The sequence below is a fragment of the Salvia splendens genome, chromosome 11 (assembly GCF_004379255.2).
Source record: "Salvia splendens isolate huo1 chromosome 11, SspV2, whole genome shotgun sequence".
NCBI lineage: Eukaryota > Viridiplantae > Streptophyta > Magnoliopsida > Lamiales > Lamiaceae > Salvia > Salvia splendens.
This window is the reverse complement of record NC_056042.1, coordinates 3,303,869-3,327,890: the sequence shown is the minus strand read 5'-3', so window position 1 is coordinate 3,327,890 and position 24,022 is coordinate 3,303,869. Positions and strand designations below refer to the sequence as shown.

General features: G+C 37.0%; 3 protein-coding genes across 3 annotated transcripts; 2 read left to right on the top strand and 1 right to left on the bottom strand.

The window, feature by feature from the left end:
- Positions 1–571: 571 nt before the first annotated feature.
- LOC121755245 (nuclear cap-binding protein subunit 1-like) lies at positions 572–11,333 on the top strand. The gene is made up of 19 exons (XM_042150524.1): positions 572–795; positions 993–1,052; positions 1,300–1,356; positions 2,052–2,123; positions 2,232–2,294; positions 2,459–2,635; positions 2,803–2,934; positions 3,080–3,146; positions 3,970–4,169; positions 4,834–4,904; positions 5,361–5,445; positions 7,259–7,327; positions 7,459–7,577; positions 8,390–8,528; positions 8,990–9,484; positions 9,633–9,938; positions 10,079–10,248; positions 10,364–10,475; positions 10,904–11,333. Exons 1-19 carry the CDS (start codon positions 712–714, stop codon positions 11,009–11,011), a joined length of 2,586 nt encoding a protein of 861 aa, XP_042006458.1. The 5' UTR covers positions 572–711; the 3' UTR covers positions 11,012–11,333.
- Positions 11,334–11,886: 553 nt separating this feature from the next.
- On the top strand, positions 11,887–20,168 carry LOC121755462 (ATP-dependent zinc metalloprotease FTSH 12, chloroplastic-like). The gene is made up of 19 exons (XM_042150750.1): positions 11,887–12,404; positions 12,521–12,705; positions 13,403–13,629; positions 13,938–14,215; positions 14,652–14,729; positions 14,814–15,056; positions 15,146–15,286; positions 15,374–15,541; positions 16,163–16,275; positions 17,200–17,416; positions 17,558–17,629; positions 18,055–18,174; positions 18,257–18,373; positions 18,454–18,630; positions 18,782–18,901; positions 19,007–19,081; positions 19,265–19,372; positions 19,493–19,573; positions 19,735–20,168. The coding sequence occupies exons 1-19, from the start codon at positions 12,030–12,032 to the stop codon at positions 19,810–19,812; spliced, it is 2,973 nt and encodes a 990-aa protein (XP_042006684.1). The 5' UTR covers positions 11,887–12,029; the 3' UTR covers positions 19,813–20,168.
- On the bottom strand, positions 20,139–22,123 carry LOC121755463 (peroxisomal 2,4-dienoyl-CoA reductase [(3E)-enoyl-CoA-producing]-like). The gene is made up of 5 exons (XM_042150751.1): positions 21,739–22,123; positions 21,485–21,644; positions 21,085–21,254; positions 20,780–21,002; positions 20,139–20,412 (listed from the first exon to the last, which is right to left on the bottom strand). Exons 1-5 carry the CDS (start codon positions 21,922–21,924, stop codon positions 20,258–20,260), a joined length of 894 nt encoding a protein of 297 aa, XP_042006685.1. The 5' UTR covers positions 21,925–22,123; the 3' UTR covers positions 20,139–20,257.
- Positions 22,124–24,022: the final 1,899 nt, after the last annotated feature.

The window sequence follows — 24,022 nt, the reverse complement described above, 5'->3', positions numbered from 1 at the left end:
TATATAGAGTAATAGAGCAAATTAAATCGTTGATTGCATTGTAATTTGTAGTTTGTACCCATAAACCTGCTAGTGCATTGTAGTAGACTGCTACGAAAAAACTGAATTAACAGTACATCTCACTAGTTATTAATAAAAGTTAAAAGTAGTAAACGTGGTCGTCTAGTAATGCTCGGACCAAAGGTCACGAATTTGAGTAAATTTATATTTATTTGCTAATTAAAAAAAAGTTGAATGCATATAGTGCTTATTAAAATGGAGTACAAATTTTGCAAAAAACATGTGTATTGATAAATTAAATATGTATTAGTATAAAAAACACTTTAATTTTTTCACATTTGATCAGATAGTACAAAATATAACAACATATAGTATTTTTTTCAATTGAGGTTGATTTGGGAGAGTCGCGCTATATTAAAATTTTTATTTTATTTTATGATTTGTTGGTCGATGTAAGTATAGGAACAATTATAGTAAATGATCTCAATAATATTTTTATGGGCCAATATATTGTATACCTTATTTTCATTATTCTTTTAATGGTGTCCAAATTATTCTCACAGCACTAAATCACACGCTCAATTTGTCCCCAAATATATCGGCCGCTCCATTCCATATAATTTAACGGTGCGCTAACTTAAAAAAAACCCTTCTCCAGCTCCACTGAGCTCGCGCCACTGCCTTTTCTTCCGACCTTCTTCCACCGCCGGAATGAGTAGTTGGAGAAGCCTGGTGCTTCGACTCGGAGAGAAATGCGCCGAATACGGCGGGAATACGGATTACAGAGACCAACTCGTCAGTTTTAATTTCTTCTCTTAAACCCTAATTTTGTTTTTTTGCTCAATTTTTAACGTCTGCAGGGGTGTAACCCTAGAACTATGCTATTCGTTGCCTGCCAATACTTGCATTTGTATCAATGCTCCCGTTCTCAAAAATTTCAATATATCTCGCCGAGAATTGCTACTTGCTCATCTTCATATATGTCCCCACAGGAAACTTGCTTTGGTGTGGTTCGCCGTGAGCTGCCGCATTCGCAAGATGATATTTTATCTGTAAGGAGCTTGCTTCCATTCCTATTGCTCAATGTTCTTTCCTTTTGACTATGTGTAAATTTTGTCTCCATCAATACTACTTTTGGGTCTAGGGAGTTTGGTTTTGAATTTTAAACTATGTTAAGTGGAAGAAAGGGTCTTGACGAATTTTTTCTAAGTTATCAAGTACTAACATGCTTAGATGTCATGGTTAGTTTTTATTGTTCTGAATGCTCAAGCTTCTTACTTTTGTATGGTATTGTGGCAGTTCCTTCTCCAGTGTGCAGAACAGTTGCCTCACAAGATACCTCTCTATGGGACACTGGTATGATTGAAGTTTTGTTTACCTATTCATTGTCTTATACTTGTAATTTTGATATGTACTAATATACACTTGTCGATAGTCTGCATATATCAATTTTACGTTTTTTGAATGGATCTTGAAGGCATCTCTGTGATGCTCCTAGAAAATTGAGTGTATGGATGGATTCATGAATCTATCAACTGTTTTCTCTTTTCATGATAAATGGAGTACTTATTGTGGTCAAATCAAATCCCTTTTGATGAATTTAAGTAATCTATTTCAACAATATTTCATGGAAATCGTGAAGATACATGTTTTTGAAACCATTTCATATGGATTCACTGTTTTATCTTTTTTGTACACTTGAATAGAATAAAATACCAATCCACCATTACACCATAGAGGCATAGAGCTCAAAGGCAGATATTCGATGAAAATCAGGATCACTGTCTGCCACACATTTCTTTTCCAGAAGCAATTCATTGTATGCTAAAATTTGAAATATGCACTTACCTGATTCTCCATAGGGATTCTTGGGTTATTTCTGAATTCTCGTTCTCATTAGACTGTACTCTGTAGTATGTTTCTGATCTCAGTGAATATTTTCTTTGTCTGGATGTAGAATCGCTACTGATGTAGCACAATGTTTTTGTGATCTTTCTCATTGATAAGAACCTTTTCAGTATGCTTACATATAGATTCTCCTACTATTGTAGGTTGGTCTGCTAAATTTGGAAGATGAAGATTCCGTCAAGATAATTTTGGAGGATACACATGGAAATTTACAGGTAACAACCAAATTATTGACTGCATCTTGTGGGACATATGTTCACATAGACCAAAATCTGTTGATTGTTTGTACAGTATACTGATATACCATCATTGTTTTCTGGCAGGCCGCTTTAGATAGCGGAAGTTGTAACAGGATCCGAATACTCATGCGCTTTTTGACTGCCTTGGTATGTGCTAGTCGCAAGATTATTTGATCTTCACTTATCTGTTTCTAACTAAGAAGCTAATGAAAAGACTCACTTCCACACTTTGTATAAAAGACACATGTCTCAGCACTTCATGTAGTTATAAAGTTTATGCTATTGTGATTATGAAGTGATCTGTGGTACAGATGTGCAGCAAAGTTCTCCAACCGAGTTCCTTAGTTGTTTTGTTTGAAACACTGCTGTCTTCAGCTGCTACTACTGTAGATGAAGATAAGGGAAATCCTTCTTGCCAAGCTTGTGCAGACTTCTATATAATTTGTATCTTGTCTTGTCTCCCTTGGGGTGGAGCAGAACTTGTTGAGGTAACTTTAAAGTGTATCCCTTTTGATGATGATTCTTCAGTTATTTGGTTTCAATTATTTCAACATCTTCAACTCCATTAGTGAAAATGATAAAAATAATATAAGGCTAAGGTGCCCTAGTTCGACTGACCTTTTCGAGATGATCATACACCTTTTTTTATTGCCAGCAAGTCCCTGAGGAGATCGACAGGGTCATGGTAGGGATACAAGCCTACATGAGTATAAGAAGGCATGTTTCTGATGCTGGCTGCTCTGCATTCGAGCATATTGATGATAGAAGTCAGGATGATGGTGGAAAAGTATGCCACCTATCTCTTTGTTTTGTATAACATGATGTGTTCTTTCTCTTTTTGGTGAATTTTACATGTAACCTATAACATGATGTGGACACTCTTTATATTACGCACTGTTGATTTTCCAGTTGTTAATCTGAGAGTCTTTCAGGATTTCCTGGAGGATCTTTGGAGCCGGATTCAGGATCTCTCTAGCAAGGCCTGGAAGCTGGATAGTGGTACTGTTTTTGAATCTAATTGCTTTCTTTATGTCATCATGCTTCTTGTTGTGCTCTATTTGGGATGCACACATGATGCAACAATTTTATTTCTGTATTCAGATCTACTTATTTGTTTTGGTAACTTATGTCTGGTCTTGATTCCATTATCTTGATAGAACATCTTCACAAATGTAGAGCATTTAATATAAGTTATTTTTTTCTATTCGTACAACTATGAAATATCCATTTCTCCTTGGTTCATTAATAAGTTGAGATTGTTAGTATGATGTGTCTTTCAACCTGGTTTGCTTGATCTCTTGTAAGTGTAATTAAAATTGCAAGGACAATCCCATTTTAAAGAATTAAAGACCTCAACTTTCATATAGTTGCCTTTTGTAATGTATACATGAACACAATTTACACAAGACAACTTCTTTTGCAAAATGTGAGGTTTTCTTGTGTCCATCAGGAAGCACAGCCAGTAACTGAAATGTAAGTGGCAAGTGGTCTTCAATTCAACTTCTGTTAGGCATGCTGACATGGCTTTCCTTTGGTCGTATATGCTTCTCTAAGCAACTGTATAACCTCCTTTTTCCTTCTTGGATTCTTGATAGTTGTGTAGAGTAGATTCATGTGATTGTGTCTATGAGGAAGCACTGAAATCTAAGAAGCAAGTGGGCTTCAATTCAAATTATTCTTTCAAGCATGACTGTAGCTTTGGTTTGTTTCATACATGTTTTATCCGATGAGCATTATAGAGTTAGTCTTAAGCCATAAATTTTCTTCTTTGATTGAGTGTGTGCATACAAACACACGGATTCTGAATGATATTCCTTTTTAGTTCCTAGACCACATCTACCATTTGAACCACAACTAGTAGCTGGGAAGTCTCATGACTTTGGTTCCTTGAACTGCCCTGAGCTTCCTGAACCTCCGGCTTCAGATACGAGCATCACATATGGAAAACAAAAGCATGAAGCTGAATTGAAGTATCCTCAGCGCATTAGGAGACTTAATATCTTTCCTGCTAGTAAATTTGAGGTAATTTTACTGGATTAACATACTGACGTTTGAGTTCCCCACTTATTTTGCATGTGTTACCCTTTTCTGTGTGCGCATTATACTGTGGTTGGTATAGTTTTGCTATTTATCCATGAAACTTTCTACGTCATGCTACTCTTTTAAGATTCGATTTATTCTTTCGCATACCATTCCTTTACCTTGAAGAGTACCCCCTTTTCCTTAAAAATCAACATTTCCCTTCTTCTTGGGCTAAAATCCTTCACCAAATGCAGAAGAATTTAGCACACTTAGCTTATTCATGAAATATGGTGTAGAAAACTGAATTTCAGGAAACTTCAACATAGTAATTGCTAAATGATGAGTTCAAATACCTCATCTCCAATTGCCAATTTGCTGCCATGTGGACTTATATTCTTCATTTTCTCGTTTACCTTTCAATGGCAAATTGACAACTTAACGATGTTTGGACCTGATGCTTAATGTAGTTCTTCGTCTCTACAATCTATTTTGGTTGTAGAACGAGAAGTAATTTCTTGAGCTGTATTTATGAGCATAGATCATGTCTGTTTTTTGTGCTATATTCAAAATAGAATGAAAAGTTGATTTTTTAGCTCTATTTACTTTCTTCACCTCTCTGTTACCTTCTAAGCGGTTTGTACCCTTGTTTTTGTTTTCTTTGCAGGACTTGCAACCGATAGATCGGTTTGTCGTAGAAGAGTATTTACTGGACGTTCTGTATTTCTTAAATGGATGGTTAGTAGCTTGTTTTGAACTCATTGTGTATAGTATTTGTAATTGTACTGTATTTAATTCTGGCAATAGAGGTTAAAAGTTTTAGGCTTTGGCTGCTGAGTGCTGATTTAGCGAATTAGGATGGAAACTTAGGATCACATTCAACACATTTATTTGGAAAATACCTTCATTTTTCTGCAGTTCTGGAAGTCAGTATAATGGCTTTGGACTAGCTGTGTGTGTTGCAGAAGCTAGGAGCATGTTCTATGAGAATAAGTTTGTCAGTATATACAAGATAGATAGTAGGTCATATTTTCTTTTGATTTCATCTACTCATTTAGTATTGATCAGTTTGTTAGAAAAACAACAGAGTGAAATCTTTCTGGCTGAACACTTCTACACATTATGGTCGAATGTGCTCGTTTAAGTATCCTTATCCTTTTATTTTAATTTATTTCCTTGTTTCTGCAAAGCTAGTCGAAAGGAGTGTGCTTCATCCATGGTTGGCCTGCCCGTTCCCTTCCGGTACGAGTACCTTATGGCTGAGACAATATTCTCTCAGGTACAAATTAATGGTGCATCATTTGATTTACTTTTGCGTTTCTCTATGTTGAATTTGATGTTGGAATCCTGCCAAACCTGGTAGGGAATTTGTAAACCTTGGGTGTTGAGTTGTAGCTATGTGAATGTCATCATGACTGCAGAGGATATTTTTTGGGAGTTCAGGCTCTGTCATTTTCTTTTGTTGGTCTCAAATATCACAAAGCTGGAGGCTCGTAGATTTGTTATAAAATTAAAGATTGTCTTGAGGTTACCATCTCTTCAGAGAAGAAAATCAGTGACTCCATGTTTTTTGTAAATTTGTAATAGCTCTGTAACCAATGTTGTCAAATAGCGGCTATAGCGGGGATATTGCGCTATAGCATATCAGTTTTTAATGAAAACGCTATCGCCACACCGATACGTAGCATTTTTCTGTGGCGGCCGCCATACCCGTGGCGGTCGTGGCGCCATAGCGCTACCATATCCCGCAATAGCGGTATTTTAGCCCAATTTTGACTTTTTGGTGCTAATTTTGACTTTTATTGGGCTTTTTATTTTTTAATTTAATTTTGCATAGGCCCAATCAGCCCACCCCAATAATTCTAACCCCAATAATTCTAAACCCTAATTCCACAACCCCAATCTGCCGCTTTTCATCTCTACTCCTTCAGTCCTTCCACAATCTGCCACCCACCGTCGCGCCGCCGCCGCCGCCGCCTGTTGCAGCCTAGCCAGCACCCGCCAGCACCCTCCAGCCCCACTCAGTGACTCAGCCACCGCCCAGCCATACGGCCCCTTCTATTCACAATCTGCACCCCAATCTGCCGATTAATTATATTTATTTTGTAGATTCATACAAAAAAGAGAAATAGGCTCGAGCATAAGAGGATGCAAGATTTGGTTTATGTGAAATATAACCAAAAATTGCATGATAGGAACAAGCTTAGTGCAACCGATGAATTTGATCCTATTATTCTCGATGATATTGATGAGTGCAATGAGTGGCTAGTTGGGGAGTTGGATGATGATGATGATGATATTGATGGTGGTAATCATTTGGTTCATGATGACGATGATACACTTGATTGGAACATGGTGTATAAGGCTTCGGGTGTTGGAGAGCCTAGGACATATACTAGGTCAAAGAAGAGGAAAGAATCTTCTACATCTAGTTCAAGTTGTCTTAGAGTTTCTAAGAAAAAAGAACCTATCATACCTAGAAAAGGGAAAGGGAAAAGGAAAAGGCTTGCGCTTGTAGATGAAGAATCGGAAGAGGAAGAATTTGAGGATAGTGTAAGTGGAGATCAAGAGGATGAAGCAATGGAGGATGAAGATGAAATGGATGCCGATGATAGTGATGATGATGAGCTAGAAGACTATGTTGAGCTTGATGATTGATGTCTATTGAGCTTATCATGGTTTTATTTTTTGTTGAACACTTGAACTAAAGACTTTAATTGCTAGACTTTTATATAATTGTTTTCTATTTTATGCTTTATTACATGTTTTTAGAGTTTTTAATGTTATATTTTTATTATTTTCTAATTTTTTAAATTATATATGAATATATAAATATTATTTTATATATTTAATTAATGACCGCTATATCCCGCCATACCGATACGCTATATCCCTGTGGCATTTTTCGGGCGAACCGCCATGAACCGCTATACTGCTTTGACAACATTGTCTGTAACTAGTGTAAACAGTTGGAAAGTACCTTTTACTAGCAGTAATTTTAGGTATGGTTTGATGGAGCGTGCCTTACCTTAACCAGTATCAACTTTCCATCTAGATAGGGTGTTGCTTTAATGTCTCTCTCTTACTTGCAGATTCTCTTACTGCCCCAACCTCCTTTTAGGCCAATTTATTATACATTGGTCATTATGGACCTATGCAAGGTATGGTTATCTACTTCTGCTTCTATTGCCCATGACAGCCCACTTTGTCTTGTAAAGCATAATTTGCAACTATAGTCATACTACTAAGCTATCAAGGATATCTCAGTTCTTAGTGCAAGATTTTATTCCAGGCTCTTCCTGGTGCCTTTCCAGCTGTTGTGGCCGGGGCTGTTCGTTCACTTTTTGATAAAATTGCTGAACTAGACATGGAGTGCCGGACTCGTCTGATTCTTTGGTTCTCACACCACCTGTAAGTTGATATTCACAATATCTCGGATCTCCACCTTATAGAGTCCACATTTATCATAATTGCTTACTTTACACATTCTTGTGGACCTCACACTGATATCTTCAATTAGGCATCATAGACAAGTATTGACATTATTTATTGGTTCTGAAAGCATCTGGATTCCACTGATGGATATATTTGTGACCCAAATGGCTAATTGTTTTGTTTATTGGAATTCAATTTGAATCTTTAACTTGCTCATTGTTAGCATCTTCGGGAATTATTTTGGCAGATTAATTGATTGTTTGCCTTTTTCTAAGTGCGCTCCCAATGTGAAATCTCTGATATCTTAGAGGAACTGTCGTTTTTTTGTTTCATTTGTTACATGGAGTAATATTTTACACCTCAATTTTCCTGGTTCTGATTTATGCACTTCTATTGACCTTTCCACTTGTAATATCCATAGTATCAGTTTGTTATATATAGTACACGTAGGTGGTGTTCGGTTTCCAAGATAAAATAATACCAAGATATAATCTAGGATTAAGTAGTGAGATTATTTTAGTCATAGGGGGTTAGCTATGACTAATTATCCCATGATTATCCATCTAGGATTGAGTTGAGGGATTGAATCTCATGAACCAAACTCCCTACAAATTTAATCCCTGATACAATCTTGCAAACCGAACACCCCCATATAAGTTTCTAAGCAGTAAGATGTCTCTTGAATAAGCTGTTTATGAATCCCAACTCATTTTTCACATTTAAGGACCAATTTGTATTTGGACATCAGCCTGGAGTACTTTTCTTCTGGCTTAATTGTTGTGTTTCAGATCAAATTTTCAATTCATATGGCCATGGGAAGAATGGGCTTATGTCTTGGACCTTCCAAAATGGGCCCCACAGCGAGTGTGTGTCCAGGAGGTTTTGGAAAGGGAAGTGCGTCTATCATATTGGGACAAAATCAAGCAGGTATGTTTGTTTTTCATAAATTACATTCTGGTTGGCACTTTTTACCAGCCTCCATAATATAGTCACTGAATCTTATGTGACAGATCATTTGTGAACGTGTGTATGTTTTCATGAAAGAAATATTCTGAAAATTTTCTATAATATCAGTAGATATTAGGCAACACCCCTTATTGCATGTCAGATGATACACCTGCCTTTCTTGTGATGGTGTAACTTTGGCCAGAACCAGTTAGCTTGTTGCTACTTGCTACTGGATCTCCACAGTGGAAGTTAGATAGTGTTTCCTCCATCCTGCTCCTTCACTTTTAAATGGTTTTCTTTGTTGTAAATTTGATGTTGCTACAACCAAATGCTTTGAAACTAAACTAGTAGGAAATACATGTGAATACAACTTTTGAACTATAATTCTATAATTTTACAATATTTATTCACATACTTTGTGTGTATCTGCATTCATATAGAGCATAGAGAGTGCCCCTGCTCTGGAGGACCTGCTTCCCCCGAAAGGTACGACAAATTTCATATACAGTGCTGACGATGGAGATCAAACCGAGCGCGGCCTCTCTTCAGAACTCAGCGGCATGGTTAAAGAACGAGTGACTACCCGCGAAATTATTTCATGGATTGATAATCATGTGCTTGCAACTCACGGGCTGGATGTCACTCTCAGGGTGGTTGTTCAGACCCTTCTTAATATTGGTTCAAAAAGTTTTACCCATTTGATTACTGTATTGGAGAGGTATGGCCAAATTATTTCAAAGATTTGTCCGGATCAAGATAGGCAAGTTATGTTGATATCTGAAGTGAGTTCATTCTGGAAGAACAATGCTCAAATGACTGCTGTGGCGATCGACAGAATGATGGGTTATCGTCTTGTATCTAATGTGGCTATTGTGAGATGGGTTTTCTTGCCATCAAATGTTGATCAGTTTCACGTTTCTGATCGTCTGTGGGAGGTAACACTACTAACACGCATAATGAGATCCTTTGTGAATCACATCCTTTGTTCTTAGTTTATGCAGCAAATCAAATATAGAAGGGAATCAGTTTTGTTGCCTTGATCTCTTGATTACATTTTCTGTTTTACCTTCTTTTCATCTACAGATACTAAGAAATGCTCTTACGAAGACATTCAATCGTATTTCTGATTTAAGAAAAGAGGTATCATCCCTCAAGAAGAGTGTTGTATTGGCTGCTGAAGCTGCATCTAAAGCTCAAGCTGAATTAGAGGATGCTAAGTCAAAGCTTATTCTTACTCTTGTGGATGGTGAACCAGTTCTTGCTGAAAATCCTGTGAAAATGAAGCGATTGAATGCAAATGTTGAAAGAACAAAACAGGAGGAGCTTTCTACTCAGGAATCATTAGAAGCAAAAGAATCCCTTCTTGCACGAGCTGTGGATGAAATTGAGGTATATAGTAGTAGTAAATACAGGTGGAGGGTGTTCTTTAAAATTTTCATGATATGCCATGTCTGGAAGTTGTCTTGATTATGGTCTATAATGAAGAACATCAACCTTCAATTGGTTCATAATTGCTTTGGACCCTGCAGGGATTGTTTCTATGTTTGTATAAAAGCTTCTCTGAGGTATTGGCTGAACCACTTCAAGATACGGATGGTTCCTTGCACCCATCTTCTGTTGAGGCAGATGAAATGGCTATTGAAAATGAAGACACTACGGCAATGGAATTAGATAAAGAGGGTGGTAAATCTGAAAAAAGGTGTGTTGTATTTAAACTTTCCAAGGTCCTATTGTATGGGCATGATTGGGTATTTTAACTTGGACTTCTACTCATTATTGGTTTTGGGTGCATTGTTGTTCCATCATGTTTGCAGTGATTCCAACGGAGGAAGGACTGTTAATGGTTATAATGTTGGTGAAAAGGAACAGTGGTGTTTATCAACCTTGGGTTATGTGAAGGCTTTTACACGTCAATTTGCTTCAGAAGTAAGTTCCTATACTTTCTCCAAGTAGCACTGCCACTGAGTTTCTTTGGTGTTTATATGATTTTTTTTCTTGATTTAAAAGTAGTATATCATAATTATCATTGCTATCTAAAGTTGATTACTGTAAAAGATGTCAGTTTTGTTTTAAATCTGATAATAGCATGACATGATATGGATATGAACTTTACACGAAATGGTAATGCCGAGTTACAGTTTTAACTATTTCATGGATTTTCTTCACTTATATTCGGTGCATAATGTAAATAATCGTACAAAATAAGCATGTTAATAAATTTCAGGAAAAATAAGAATGTTTTATAAAATTAATGCTGGGTGTAATTAGGTTTCAGGATTGCTGTAAGCTCTTGGTTCATGCATGTACTATTGTGTCTTTAAGCGAGTTCATATTTCTTATTGTCGTGTACCCAGATTTGGCCACTTGCTGAGAAATTAGACGCTGAGGTTTTCACACAAGATGTTCATCCTCTTCTAAGGAAAGCTGTATATTATGGTTTGCGTCGGCTGGATGAGTTTTAGTGTGTGCTCTTTTTGTTCTAGTTATGAGTTTTGTTCTCATCGGTGTGCAAAAACACAATCTTTAGACAGCAGATATGAACGACTCTCGGTAATTTATGTAGTTTTGATTAGATATGATACTTGATTCATAGCTTATCTTAGCATTACAGATCGGGCTGTTCTTTTTTCTTGCAACTAACTGGGAGAAAGTGTCTCGAATCCAGACATTCTACTAATTAACACATGTCTTGTAGTGTTCAATACATCTGTCAAAACATTACTTTTTTTGTAAAATGTTTGCAACCTTTTTCTGAATTTTCAAAGTTTATAGCTTCAGTTTTAATTTATTTTTCTATAGTCAATTTCGAGAAGTGGTTTATCTATAGCAAATAATAGTCATATCAATGCCAAGAAAAAAGAAGTTAGTTTGATGCATATGCTTTGTTAGTAATTTCAAGACAAATTCTGTGTTACTCGCAGTTTTAGCTAAGAAATGAAGGCTAATTTTGTCACACAAGAGTTAAAGAACGATTACTATCGTAGTTTCGGCAATAATCATCCTTGTTATTCACTCGAAATCTTCAATGCATCATATGGACATATACGCATGTAATAACTACAATTACCTTAGATTTTATTCTATTGTTATTGTTTGTTAGTAGTTAAATACGTTGATAAAAATTTGGGCTGTACAAAAAATTAAATTGAAGTTGAGAGAATAACTAGTTGAAAATTCGTTGAAATCCTCCACACTTATAAATTTAACGATGCCAAATATGTTAACAAAATGAAATAGAGGGGGATTATTTATAATTAAATGAAAAATGAGAGGTATTACAATAATAAACTAAATTGGCGCTTTTAAAATTCAGATAAAATCAGAAAACCTTGCAAAACCCAAGCTGCTTCTTCTCCCTTGTGTCGATATCGATATGCCAATTGCTCAATGCAGCTGAGAACTGCTGCAAACAAGAAGAAATTCAAGCTGCAACTCCAAAATCAAACATATCTTAAGTTGTAAGAGAGATTTTCTCTTGCTATGGAAATAGCGACAGTTCAATGGAGATCAACAGCTCTTCACTCCGCCCCATTTTCCGCCCCTTACGGAAATTACAGGCTCAAAATCTCACGGCGGAAGAGGTTTATAATTTCGGCCTCTTCGTCTTCTTCAAGTGATCCAGATGGTTTCTCCTGGCTTCGGCTTTCTCAGTCCATTCGCCGCGGTTCTCAGCGGTTTTTTGAGAATTTGGGGGAGTCGGTGAAGAGGGAAATCGGGTTTGATTTGAAGGTTCGAGTAGATGAGTATTCGGGTTTGGCGAAGGACTTGGCGCAGAAGACGCAGGAAAAGGCCGAGCGCGTGAACTCTGAGCTGCTGCCTCAGTTTATTGCTTGGAATAATATGGAAAGTTGGAAGGTATGATTTTTTAATCCTAAAAGCTATTAAGATTAGCTTAAGTAGTATTTTGCAATCCCAGTCTTTCTTGGGCATGTGTATGTGTTTCAGTATTCGAGTGATTTTATGTTTTTCAGGATGTAAAGAACTGGGATTCAAGAAGATTGGGTGCTTTACTGTTATACATATTTGTGGCTGTTTTTTCCTTTCGAAGCATATTTAAGGCGGTCCGAGCTCCTATTATTGAGCGTGAGAAGAGGGAGTTGGCTGAGGCGTACATGGACGCATTAGTTCCTGAGCCTACACCCACTAATTTGAAAAAGTAAGTGGTGTTCTCATCTAACTTTTTGTTGCTTCTTGTGTTATTCTCCGTGTTATTCTTAATCGGTGGGAAATTAGTAAAATCATATCAGCATGTAATGTTGGATACTTGATGCTAGAAAGTCAAAGTGGTGACATTTCTTGGCATAGTTGGATTCGATAGTTTACTTGAATGACAGTTTGAAATGTGACATAGAACGAATGAGGCAATGCCATCTTTTTTTAGTTATAAGGATTCACTAGGTGATCAAATGATTTGATTATATTTTTTAATTTTTTTCCTGAACTATTCCTTCATTCCTTGGTTGTTGATTGTATCACAAGGAACATTGCACAAGTTTTCTAAGCTTCTAAGGGTGGCTTGAAATCGGCAGTGTGCTACAGTTCCAAGAGGTTTATGTATTAAGAATTTAAGCTAATAGCAGAAGTTCTTGGCATGCATGTGGGTTACGAATGAAGCTGTTGCAAGTGATGGCTAGATTTGAGGAATTTCCGAACCCTGAAATCCATTTCACAGTAACTTTTGTTTTATTGCCTGAATCACACACTATGAGATGAATCTTACTTATAACAAGGAAAAGAAAAGAAACATTGTTTCTTTGGACAGCTACATAAGTTTCAAAAATTTTGCTTGGGTCTGGATGAAATTGGTGGTCCGTTTTCTTCTTGCTCAATAATACCTTATCTTGATCATGTAGATTTAAGCAAGGTTTATGGAGGAAAGCTACTCCCAGAGGTATGAAACTCAAAAGGTTTGTTGAAGGAATTGATGGGACACTTGTACATGATACTTCTTTTGTTGGGGAGAATGCATGGGAGGATGATGCAGAAAAGGCCCAAGAAAGCATAAAAAAAGTAATAGAACAGGACTCAACATTGAAGAGTGAGGAGAAAGAGGTTCTTCAGGCAGATTTGGGTCTATCAGGTTTGTTTCTTGTGATTTTCTTTAGTTTCATGGAGATTGGGTTTCATATGGTATAGTTTGAAATTTTCCTCTACTCTAGGTTCCAGGATTTGATAATCAATTTTACCATCAGCAGAACAATTTTTAGCTTTCCAGTTTAAGACTCAAAGATTGCCAGCCCCAGGAATATTGTTGAGCTTGTATTGCTGTTTGTAGGAGAATTACTTTTTGCATGAATTCGAGTTATGCTGTATAATCTGACTGCTATGCATACAAGTGTTTTGTTACCTGTGTTTTTCCATGATCTTTCTAATTGGAGTATCTGACAGGTGGGAATCAAGTAACTGGAGGAACATGGCGTGATAGGCTTGCAGTGTGGAAAGAAATTCTTCAGAAGGAGAAGTTAGCTGAGCAACTGAATTCATTAAACTCCAAGTATGTGGTGGAATTTGACATGAAGGAGGTTGAGAACAGTCTTCGCAAGGATGTAGTTGAGAAGGCCCAAAACCAACAAGGAACAAGGGCTTTGTGGATCTCCAAAAGATGGTGGCGCTACCGTCCTAAACTTCCTTATACTTATTTCCTACAAAAACTTGATTCCTCTGAGGTACAATTATACCTTTGTTTTTCCTTCTCGTTAATGCATGATTTGTTGGACTTTCCCAATATGTAAATATGGTGCCCTCATTCAGACTGATAATATTATTCTGTAAGATCCCGAGTGCAGGCATTGTGATTAGGCTGGTCATTAATTGTGGCTTTGAAAGTCTCAGTGTGAAATCCCTTGCATAATGCTGCCAGCAAGCACATATGTTTCAATATATTCCTTTAATTGGAAGTCCCTTACATAGTTGTAGGAAAATGGAGGCACGGTCACTGAACCATATTTTCCATGGTTCTTGATCACATAGAATGATAGAAATCAAAATCATAAATTTCAGAAGGCACTATTCTAAGATTCAAAATGTTCAAAATATGCCATATTATTCTTAGTGCAACATATATATATACACACACACTTATTCATTTCCTCATTTTTTCAGGTTGATGCTGTTGTCTTTACAGAAGATCTAAAACGGTTGTATGTGACCATGAAAGAAGGGTTTCCTTTAGAATATATTGTGAGTATAGTGTCATCTTTATGTTCTGACAGTGGTTTTCTCCTTCGGCTGGACTCTTACTTATTTATTGGTCATGTGTCTTAGGTTGATATCCCGCTTGATCCCTTTTTGTTTGAGGCGATATCAGGTTCTGGAGTTGAAGTAGATCTTCTGCAGAAACGACAGATCCATTATTTTATGAAAGTTGTATTCGCACTGTTGCCTGGAATACTAATCTTATGGTTCATCAGGGAATCTCTGATGCTTCTTCATATTACAACAAATAGATTTCTTTATAAGAAATATAATCAGCTTTTTGATATGGCATATGCTGAAAACTTCATGTTGGTGAGAGCTCATTCTTCTTTTAAATTTTGTGAATTTTTTTGTTTTTCCAGTTTCGGAGTAATGTGTGATATATTTTTCATTTTACTCAGCCAGTTGGTGAAGTTGGCGAAGCTAAATCCATGTATAAAAGTGTAGTATTAGGAGGAGATGTCTGGGATCTTCTGGACGAATTGATGGTATATATGGGAAATCCCATGCAATATTATGAAAAGGATGTGGCATTTGTTCGAGTAAGTTAACAATATCTCAAAGATGATTAAACAGTATATCTGAAACATGAATTAGACACTAAAGGTGTAGTTTATGCTGTCATGCAGGGTGTGCTTCTATCTGGACCCCCAGGAACAGGGAAAACGCTCTTTGCAAGGACCCTGGCTAAGGAAAGTGGACTTCCCTTTGTTTTTGCTTCTGGCGCAGAATTTACTGATAGTGAGAAGAGTGGTGCTACAAGAATCAATCAGCTGTTCTCAATAGCAAGAAGAAATGTAAGTGTCTGCTTATCCTCTCATTCTGTTGTATATTGTGAGACACTAACCGTGAGTAGTATCAGTATCAAGATAAGTTTCACTGAACACCTGCTCAACAAGTTTTTTGGTTGGCTTTGCTATCATTGCTACAGGATTCAAAATTTAAATGTTTGAGCTTTCCATAAATTAAAAGGAATAACAGATGGGTTGAGTGTTCTGTATGTATTCCGATAATTAGATGGGGCATATTGTACATTTTTAACAAGAAAAATATTAGATTGTATATGATGAATGCATATTGTTCTATAGTTTCCAGAGATGAAAACTAAAGGATCAGGTCTAGTCTTGTTTGAAATTTTCTTTCAGTTTTGTAATTTACTTTATGTCACGTTACTTTTGTGCGCTACTTCTGCGGAATTCCTCGAGGAGCTGAGAATCTCCAACTAAATCATGAAGGGAACCACATCTTCACTTGGAACTACTCTTCGAAATCTGTGTCTGTCTTCAATCACTAAATCATGTTATCTTGCACTACCTTGAAAAACTTTTAGGGCCTGGTCTGGCATGCTAACAGAATATTCAATAGCTCATGCTGGTTGTTGGAAGACATATTGCAATATGACACTCTCCTTTTTGTAGGCTCCTTCTTTTGTATTTGTGGATGAGATAGATGCTATTGCCGGAAGACATGCTAAGAAGGATCCACGAAGAAGAGCAACATTTGAAGCACTAATTGCTCAGCTTGATGGAGAGTAAGTGATAAATATGTGCATACACTGTTTAAGTACATAAAGTTCATTGGCATGGTAACTGTTGGTATATGGTCTAGTCCTTGGATTCTAGTGAATCAATCTCACTCGCCACTCTCTCTGCATCTTATTAATGTATTTTCTGTTAATAATGGAAGAGTTAGTTGAATAGCAAGTATTTCATGCTACAATTTGTCTGGCTGCCCAACAAAGAATGATTCTTATGTCTCCTTCAAAGACTATAAAAAATTTCTTTTTCAGTCAAGATAGCTACAATAAAAGAACAAAATGGAGGGGGTAACATGTTGTCATAAATTATGCAATATGCTTAGATTTTGCCACAATTGGTCTTTGTTCTGAAACATGCGTGCCCTAGGCTAGTTTGGAGAGCCTGTGGAAGGAAAATGGAAGGGCAAAATGTTGATGGCTATTGGTTAGATTGTTTTGATGTTCGATGTTATGGGAAGCAATTGGATAATTCATGGTTTTTGTAGTGATATTTATATGACAATTTCAATCCTCTTGTTGAATGTAGATATGTAATGCATGATCCCGGTGTGACATGGCAACGAATGCATGATAAATCCAAATATTTAATTTCCTTTCAAGCACTATTTTCAGTAAGCCTTCCATATAAAATGTAAACTGTTCAAATGGTTAATGATCTGGGGCAAAACAATGTGAAGCTTGAACCTGTTCCTTAAAAGAAAATCAAGAGGTCTCTACTAAATCATGATCTTCCTTCATTATTACTCCCTAATCTCGAAGGACATATATGGCCAATGATTTTTGTCTAATATGAATCTAAAACTGCTGCTCATATTTTATGTTTATTTTATTTTTGTCAGTCTCATTCACTCTTGTTTTATTCTTATTGGCATAGTTTTACTGTTTCTTAAGCATGACGAATAAGTAAATTGTTTGCAGGAAAGAAAGAACTGGTGTTGATAGATTTTCATTGCGGCAAGCTGTTATTTTCATATGTGCTACTAATAGACCAGATGAATTGGATTTAGAATTTGTTCGTGCTGGACGTATTGACCGCCGTGTATATATTGGGCTACCTGATGCAAAGCAACGAGTGCAAATCTTTGGTGTTCACAGTGCTGGGAAAAAACTTGCTGAAGATGTTGATTTCGAAAAGGTTGCTTCTGCTTAATGCATTCTCATTTTTAAGTATGATTCTTCTTTTTTCTTATCACTGATTGGTTAGAAGGAACTTCCCAATCAAGTATACTATTCATGCTTAAATGTAATTCTTGTTGCTCTTTCACCATCTCTATAGGTCGTCTTTCGCACTGTCGGTTACTCTGGAGCAGATATACGAAATCTAGTCAATGAAGCAGGAATAATGTCTGTAAGTTTATTTCTTATGATATTTACTAGTACACATGTATTCTGTGTTTTTGTCTGTTTTCTTGCGAGTGGCCACCACTCATACGGCGCACGAACAATGAACCTTGAAATGAATCATGGAAATAAAAACAAAGCACTGTTCTTTGAATTTGACTTTTGTCCTTTTTCAGTTAGGGGGTTGTGCAGAAAGGTTATTAATCTACTTCTATATATATTCTTTCTATTTATCTATCTTTAGTCTTCTTTATGTTTGAAATGCTACTCGCCAAAGATGATTTTCTTTATAGTTTATACTTTTTCCATGTTTGTCCAGATCACGTCACAATTTAATGTCAAGTGTGCCCACTGGCTTTGTAGGCTTTAATAGCAGTTAGTCTATCCTTGATGTAAGTTTTTTCCTTATTACTAAGTTATATGTGTAAACAGGTCAGGAAAGGAAACTTGAAGATCTATCAACAGGATATTGTTGATGTCTTGGACAAGCAGCTGCTTGAGGGGATGGGTGTGCTACTCACAGAGGAAGAGCAGCAGAAATGTGAACAAAGTGTACGGCTTCTTTAGAGTATTGAAGACTGCTATTTTATATATTTTCTTTCATATGTGTGATATTAGCCAAACACTTCTATAGGTATCTCTTGAAAAGAGAAGACTTTTGGCAGTGCATGAAGCTGGTCACATACTGTTAGCTCACTTATTTCCTCGATTCGACTGGCATGCTTTTTCTCAGCTGCTACCTGGTGGAAAGGTATTGTGTAATATGTGGACATAACTTTTTTTATGTGGATACATATGTAATGGATTTCAACTGTTTGTCTGCTTGAGCAGGAGACTGCTGTGTCTGTCTTTTATCCTAGGGAAGACACGGTAGATCAGGGTTATACCACCTTTGGGTACCTGCAAATGCAAATGGTGGTTGCTCATGGCGGGCGTTGTGCTGAGCGCATTGTATATGGTGATGACATTACCGATGGAGGAAGAGATGATCTTGAGAAAATTACCAAGGTAACATGAATGAGTGCTGAAACTTACCAGCAACTATTTACCCAACTCTGTAGTGGAAAGGAGAAATGGGAAATTCATTATTGTCTTCACCATTTTAAGTGTTGTATATGGTGATTGCATTGCTGATGTATTGTTACTGCGTCTCTTTCAGATTGCTCGAGAAATGGTAATTAGCCCAAGAAATCCCAGGCTAGGACTCACTGCCTTGACAAGAAGAATTGGGCTCGTTGATCAACCAGATAACCCAGATGGTGATATTATAAGATACAGGGTATAATTTACTTAAGTGTGGTGAAATACGAAGTAGATGTTGTGGCTCTTTTATTTTAAATGTTTATTCTCTAACAATAATTTTCTTTAACTTTGTTCGTGTTAGTGGGATGACCCTCATGTAGTCCCTGCAAAAATGACAGTTGAAGTTTCTGAGCTTTTCACAAGGGAGTTAACAAGGGTAACTTCACTAAGCCTTGGAATATTTATTTTGGTCGTATGAAAACAATGTGCAATATGTAGCTTTACGACTGCTGCCTATACAATAGTTGTCGTACTATTGTTATTTAGCTCACAGATAAGTTAGAAAATTGTTCGACCTAATTATAGTAGTAATGTGATAATGGATTCATTGTTACAACAGTACGTTGATGAGACCGAAGAACTTGCTATGAAGGGCCTGAGGGAGAACCGACACATATTAGATATCATAACCCAAGAACTGGTCGAACGTTCAAGGATAACTGGATTGGTAAGATATGGTCCTTTTTCACGGATAATAATTTCAAAACTATTTCCCTTGACTACTCGAGTGCCTCAGTTCTCCTCTGCATATCACTATCTGCTCTAATTCCCACTGTTTCTTTCACAGGAAGTGGAAGAAAGAATAAAAGGATTGTCACCAGTTATGTTTGAAGATTTTGTGAAACCATACCAGATTAACTTGGACGAGGTGTGCCTTTCTACTACAACGTTATTCTGAGTTAATTAGATGCTAACTGCAGCCATTGCTGCCTTTCTATAATCTCTCGAATTATGTTTCTTGCAGTACTTTTAAATTTGACAGCTGATAATTTGCTGCATTTTAATCTGAATCTCGTTGGTGTTGTACAGGATGGGCCATTGCCGCATAATGACCGCCTTAGGTATCAACCCCTGGATATATATCCTGCTCCGCTGCACAGATGCTGAACTCTTGTAGGAACAGCACGCTTCTTTCAAGTAAACGGGCGCTCGATCATACTTGCTCTCTGATGAAATCAGACGGCTGAAAAATGTTGACACACGATATAGAGTAGATAGTTGATAGCAGCCAGCCCTGGCAGGGCACAACACAGAAACTGTAATTTTACGAATATTTTGCACCTCCAGTTTCTCGATTTGGGTGTTGTGTAGATGTGATTTCAGCTGATGCAGCTATGCCATTTCAGTTCACATAATTTTTTTGATTAAATCTGAAAATGTATCCATTTTTTTGCACCAGAACAGAGCTGCCTTGTATTATGTGCAAACATAAATAAATAGAAAAACATCAATTTGCTTGCATAGATGATAATGCGATCCTCTCTTTCAATATAAGGGGATGAAGTTGTTAATGTAACATGTGGAATTTGACAATTTGATATGAAGACTAGAGCTACAGCTTGCTCGTTGGGAGGCCGGTTGGGGCAGCACGGGATCTTTTCTCCACAGATCGAGAAACCTTCTTCACGTCATCTTTAGCCAGATAACGAGGCCTGCTCAACCACAATCCTCCGTCTACAGGCAGGATGCTCCCATTGATGTATTTACCTTGACAAAACAACAGTTGTCATAAGATAAGGAACAAATGCAGGAATTAATGGTGTTTTACCCTAAACCTAAAGACACTAGCTGCTGAATCATGAGGGTTATTCGAGTATCGACACATCGCTTCATCAAATGTGCTAAACCAAAGCTTTTCAAAACTCAAACTAGCGTGAACTATGGAAACAGTATAGTCAAGGCAAGATAACTAAGTTCTGCTATTGATTTATTAAACGAAGCGCTGAAATGAGACTCATGAGACTTTGGGCAAGAAACTACAGCAGAAATAATGCATGCGAAACATGAGAATTAGACAAAAGGTTAGCAGCATCATTATAGCTCACAGCAATATGAGAATTAGACAAAAGGTTACCAGCATCTGAGGCAAGGTAGACAGCAGCCATGGCAATATCCCATTTCTCACCAAGTTTGTAGAGAGGAATAGATTCCCTTGTATTGTTACTAATTTCATCAGGCTGAAGTTTACTCATGCCAGCCGTATCTCCTATAGGACCCGGTGCAATCCCATTAACCCTTATATCGTAATCGGTGCCCCATTCCAGTGCCAAATTTCTCGTCAATGCATCAACACCAGCCTGGCCACAACAACAAAGACAACAAATTAACTCAAAACTACAACGATCCAATCATCTTCACCACAAGCATCAATCCACAAACCTTGGCTGCAGACACATGGATCTGATACCAGGCTGCCGTGTAGTGCAGAGTGGCGCTGATGTTCAAAATCAGGCCTCCAGTAGGCACGGCCTTCCCAGGCCCGTCTTTCTTGAGATATTTGAGCGCTTCATGACACATTGTGAATGTCCCAACAGTATCAATATCCATAACTGTTCATTTTACAAGTAAAGATCAAGTCTTTTTATGGCCAAAATAGACAAAAAGGTGGACTCAAACCCGAGACCTTTGGCCCCCGGACATTAACCACACTACCACTAAGTCAACACACGCACGCATTAAAATTTGAATCTCGTCCTCTAGTTAGTGTTCATGACCTTGTTTCAATCAATTTCAGATAACATCTAATTCTAAACATGGCTGATTATAATAGAAAAGTAACCTGTTTTAAAGCCATTGGGAGAGAGATCTTCAGCAGCAGCTAGAAAATTTCCAGCAGCTGCATTGACCAAAATGTCAAGCCTCCCAAAATGCCTCACCGTTGCCTCCACCACTCTCTTTGCATCTTCCAGTTTCCTCACATCCCCTTCAAATCCAATCGCCTAGCAGCAAAATCACACACCAAAATTGATAAACAGAACAGAATCGAAAAAGCAGCTGATCATGATAAACACAATTAGGGATTTAGAAGAACACGGGGATGCCGAGGGCGGTGAGGGCGGAAACGGCGCCGTCAAGAACATTCATGCGGCGGCCCATGATGGCGACGGAGGCGCCGTGCTTTCCGAATTGGGTGGAGATCTCGAAGCCGATGCCGGAGCCGCCGCCGGTGAGCAGAGCTACCTTGCCTCTGAGGGCGTTGGAGTTGAACGGAGACTCCATTTCTGAGGCGAGTGTGGGAAGCAGAGACAGTAAAGTTGGGTCAATCGGGAGAGAAGATTGATCTACCGGCCTATGTTCAATCTGGGCCCTCCTTCTATATGATCAAATTAGGATCTTTCGATGATGATGTTGGTAATCAATGCTTCGATTCGATTAATAGTGGGAAATCATAATAAACGACTGATTTTACTTCAGGGCTATTATTCGTGGACAGACTAAATGGGAAATACCAAACTTCAGAAGGAGTATAATATTAAATTATCATGCATCAAAAACAAAAAATAAAAAAATATTATGAAAATTAATCCATAAATGTGAATTAAAATCTTTTGAATATGTACAAAATTGCCACACATCAACAACATATAATTAAGAACATATATATAGTCCAGTAATGAAATACCATCAGCAAGAAATAAGAAAATATAAATAAAATATTGCACAAAAATATAAAATATTAGTAATTGATGAGTTTTGAAAAACTTATTTGTAAACAATATTAATATTAGAATAAACAATATTATCAATCTCATCATCAACTAAAATCTTCAAGCTTTCGTGGCTCGTGATTCTAGAGTCTAGACATAACAACATGCTATGATTGTTCATGGCTAAAGACAAATCTTTTCAGAATTAATCCGACACTAGCAATAGATTAACATTAACTTTTATTAAATGGCCATAATAATCTAGTGGATATAGTGAATATGGTGATGGAAAATTAGTGTTGCGAGAGTGTATTTATGACAACAAAAGTTGTAATGGTGGTTGTATGATATGGTTATAAGAAAGAAGCATTATGGAGTAATTCATACTAGTATCCATATTTTCAAGAAATTTACTCACCCACCAAAGTTCAAAATAAAAAAATTGAACTTATATCCTATGTGTAACTCATATATAATGACTCAAACACATGATTAATTATATGGGAGTAAATTTTAATATGTCATAGCGGCCACAAGTATAGTTTTTTTTTTTGCAACATCAAATTACCAATCCAATATAGTTTTATCACAAACGAAACATTACTATAATTAACAAATCAGATATTTGAGGTGCTTCTTAAGACATGATCATGAATTTCCTGTTAACAGCAGCGGACTGCTCCGGTGGCCCCTGACCTGCATCTCCCCCGTCACTGTCACCGCCACCGCCCTGTTCCGGTGGCCCCTGAGCATCACTGCCGCCATTTCCGTTACAATCTTTTTGGCAGATACACCTGCGCCTGAGGCCATCGCATTCGCCAGATAAGAAACCCTCTTTCTCACAAACGGAGGAGCAGTTACTATCGCTGAAGCAGATCCCCCGAAACAACTTGCTCGGCGCCGAGCATACAGCTGCTTCACTCACCATCATCTCTTCTACAATCACAAACATTACTTATCGATTAATTTTTAGTGTACAAGTTTATTATATTCATGTATATTTAGTTATCATCATGGTGTTTAATCAAATAGTACTACATATATATTTAGTCATAGATTTAATTGATTAGAAAAAAATATAGAGTATAGATTATGGGGAATTTTGTAGACTTACGAAAAGCCAAGAGGCAGAGAAGAAAGAGCGAGAGAGTTGAGAATTGCTTTGCCATTACTATTTGTATTTTGAGTTTGATATTTTAATCACGTACATGCATTGCCTTTTTATAGAGTCCAAACTTGCATAAATTCAAGGAAAAATGTATTAAGCTTATTTCAATTCCATTGATAACCATTTCCCATGATTTTATGTTAAAAGGTAATGGACTTATAATTTTGTTCTTCATTTTTAATGCACCCACCTCAAATAAACAGCCATGGTAAATTAGTGAAAGATAAATTAATTAATTTTTTGATAAATCTTAAAAAGAGGTGGAGTTGCTTGCATTGCATTTGCATACATAGTAGAGATGAAATTAACATTAAAACTAGGACGTGAGAGACTTTGTTTTAACATTATTTGCTTATGGATTCTGCAATCTGCCCTTCAACCAATTTATCTATTAAGGCTTAGGGTTTGATGCAAATTTTATAGTATACAACTTTATCTGTAATTTGCGACAACACCAAAATACAAAAATTAGATACTTTAGATTAAAATTCGAAACAAACTG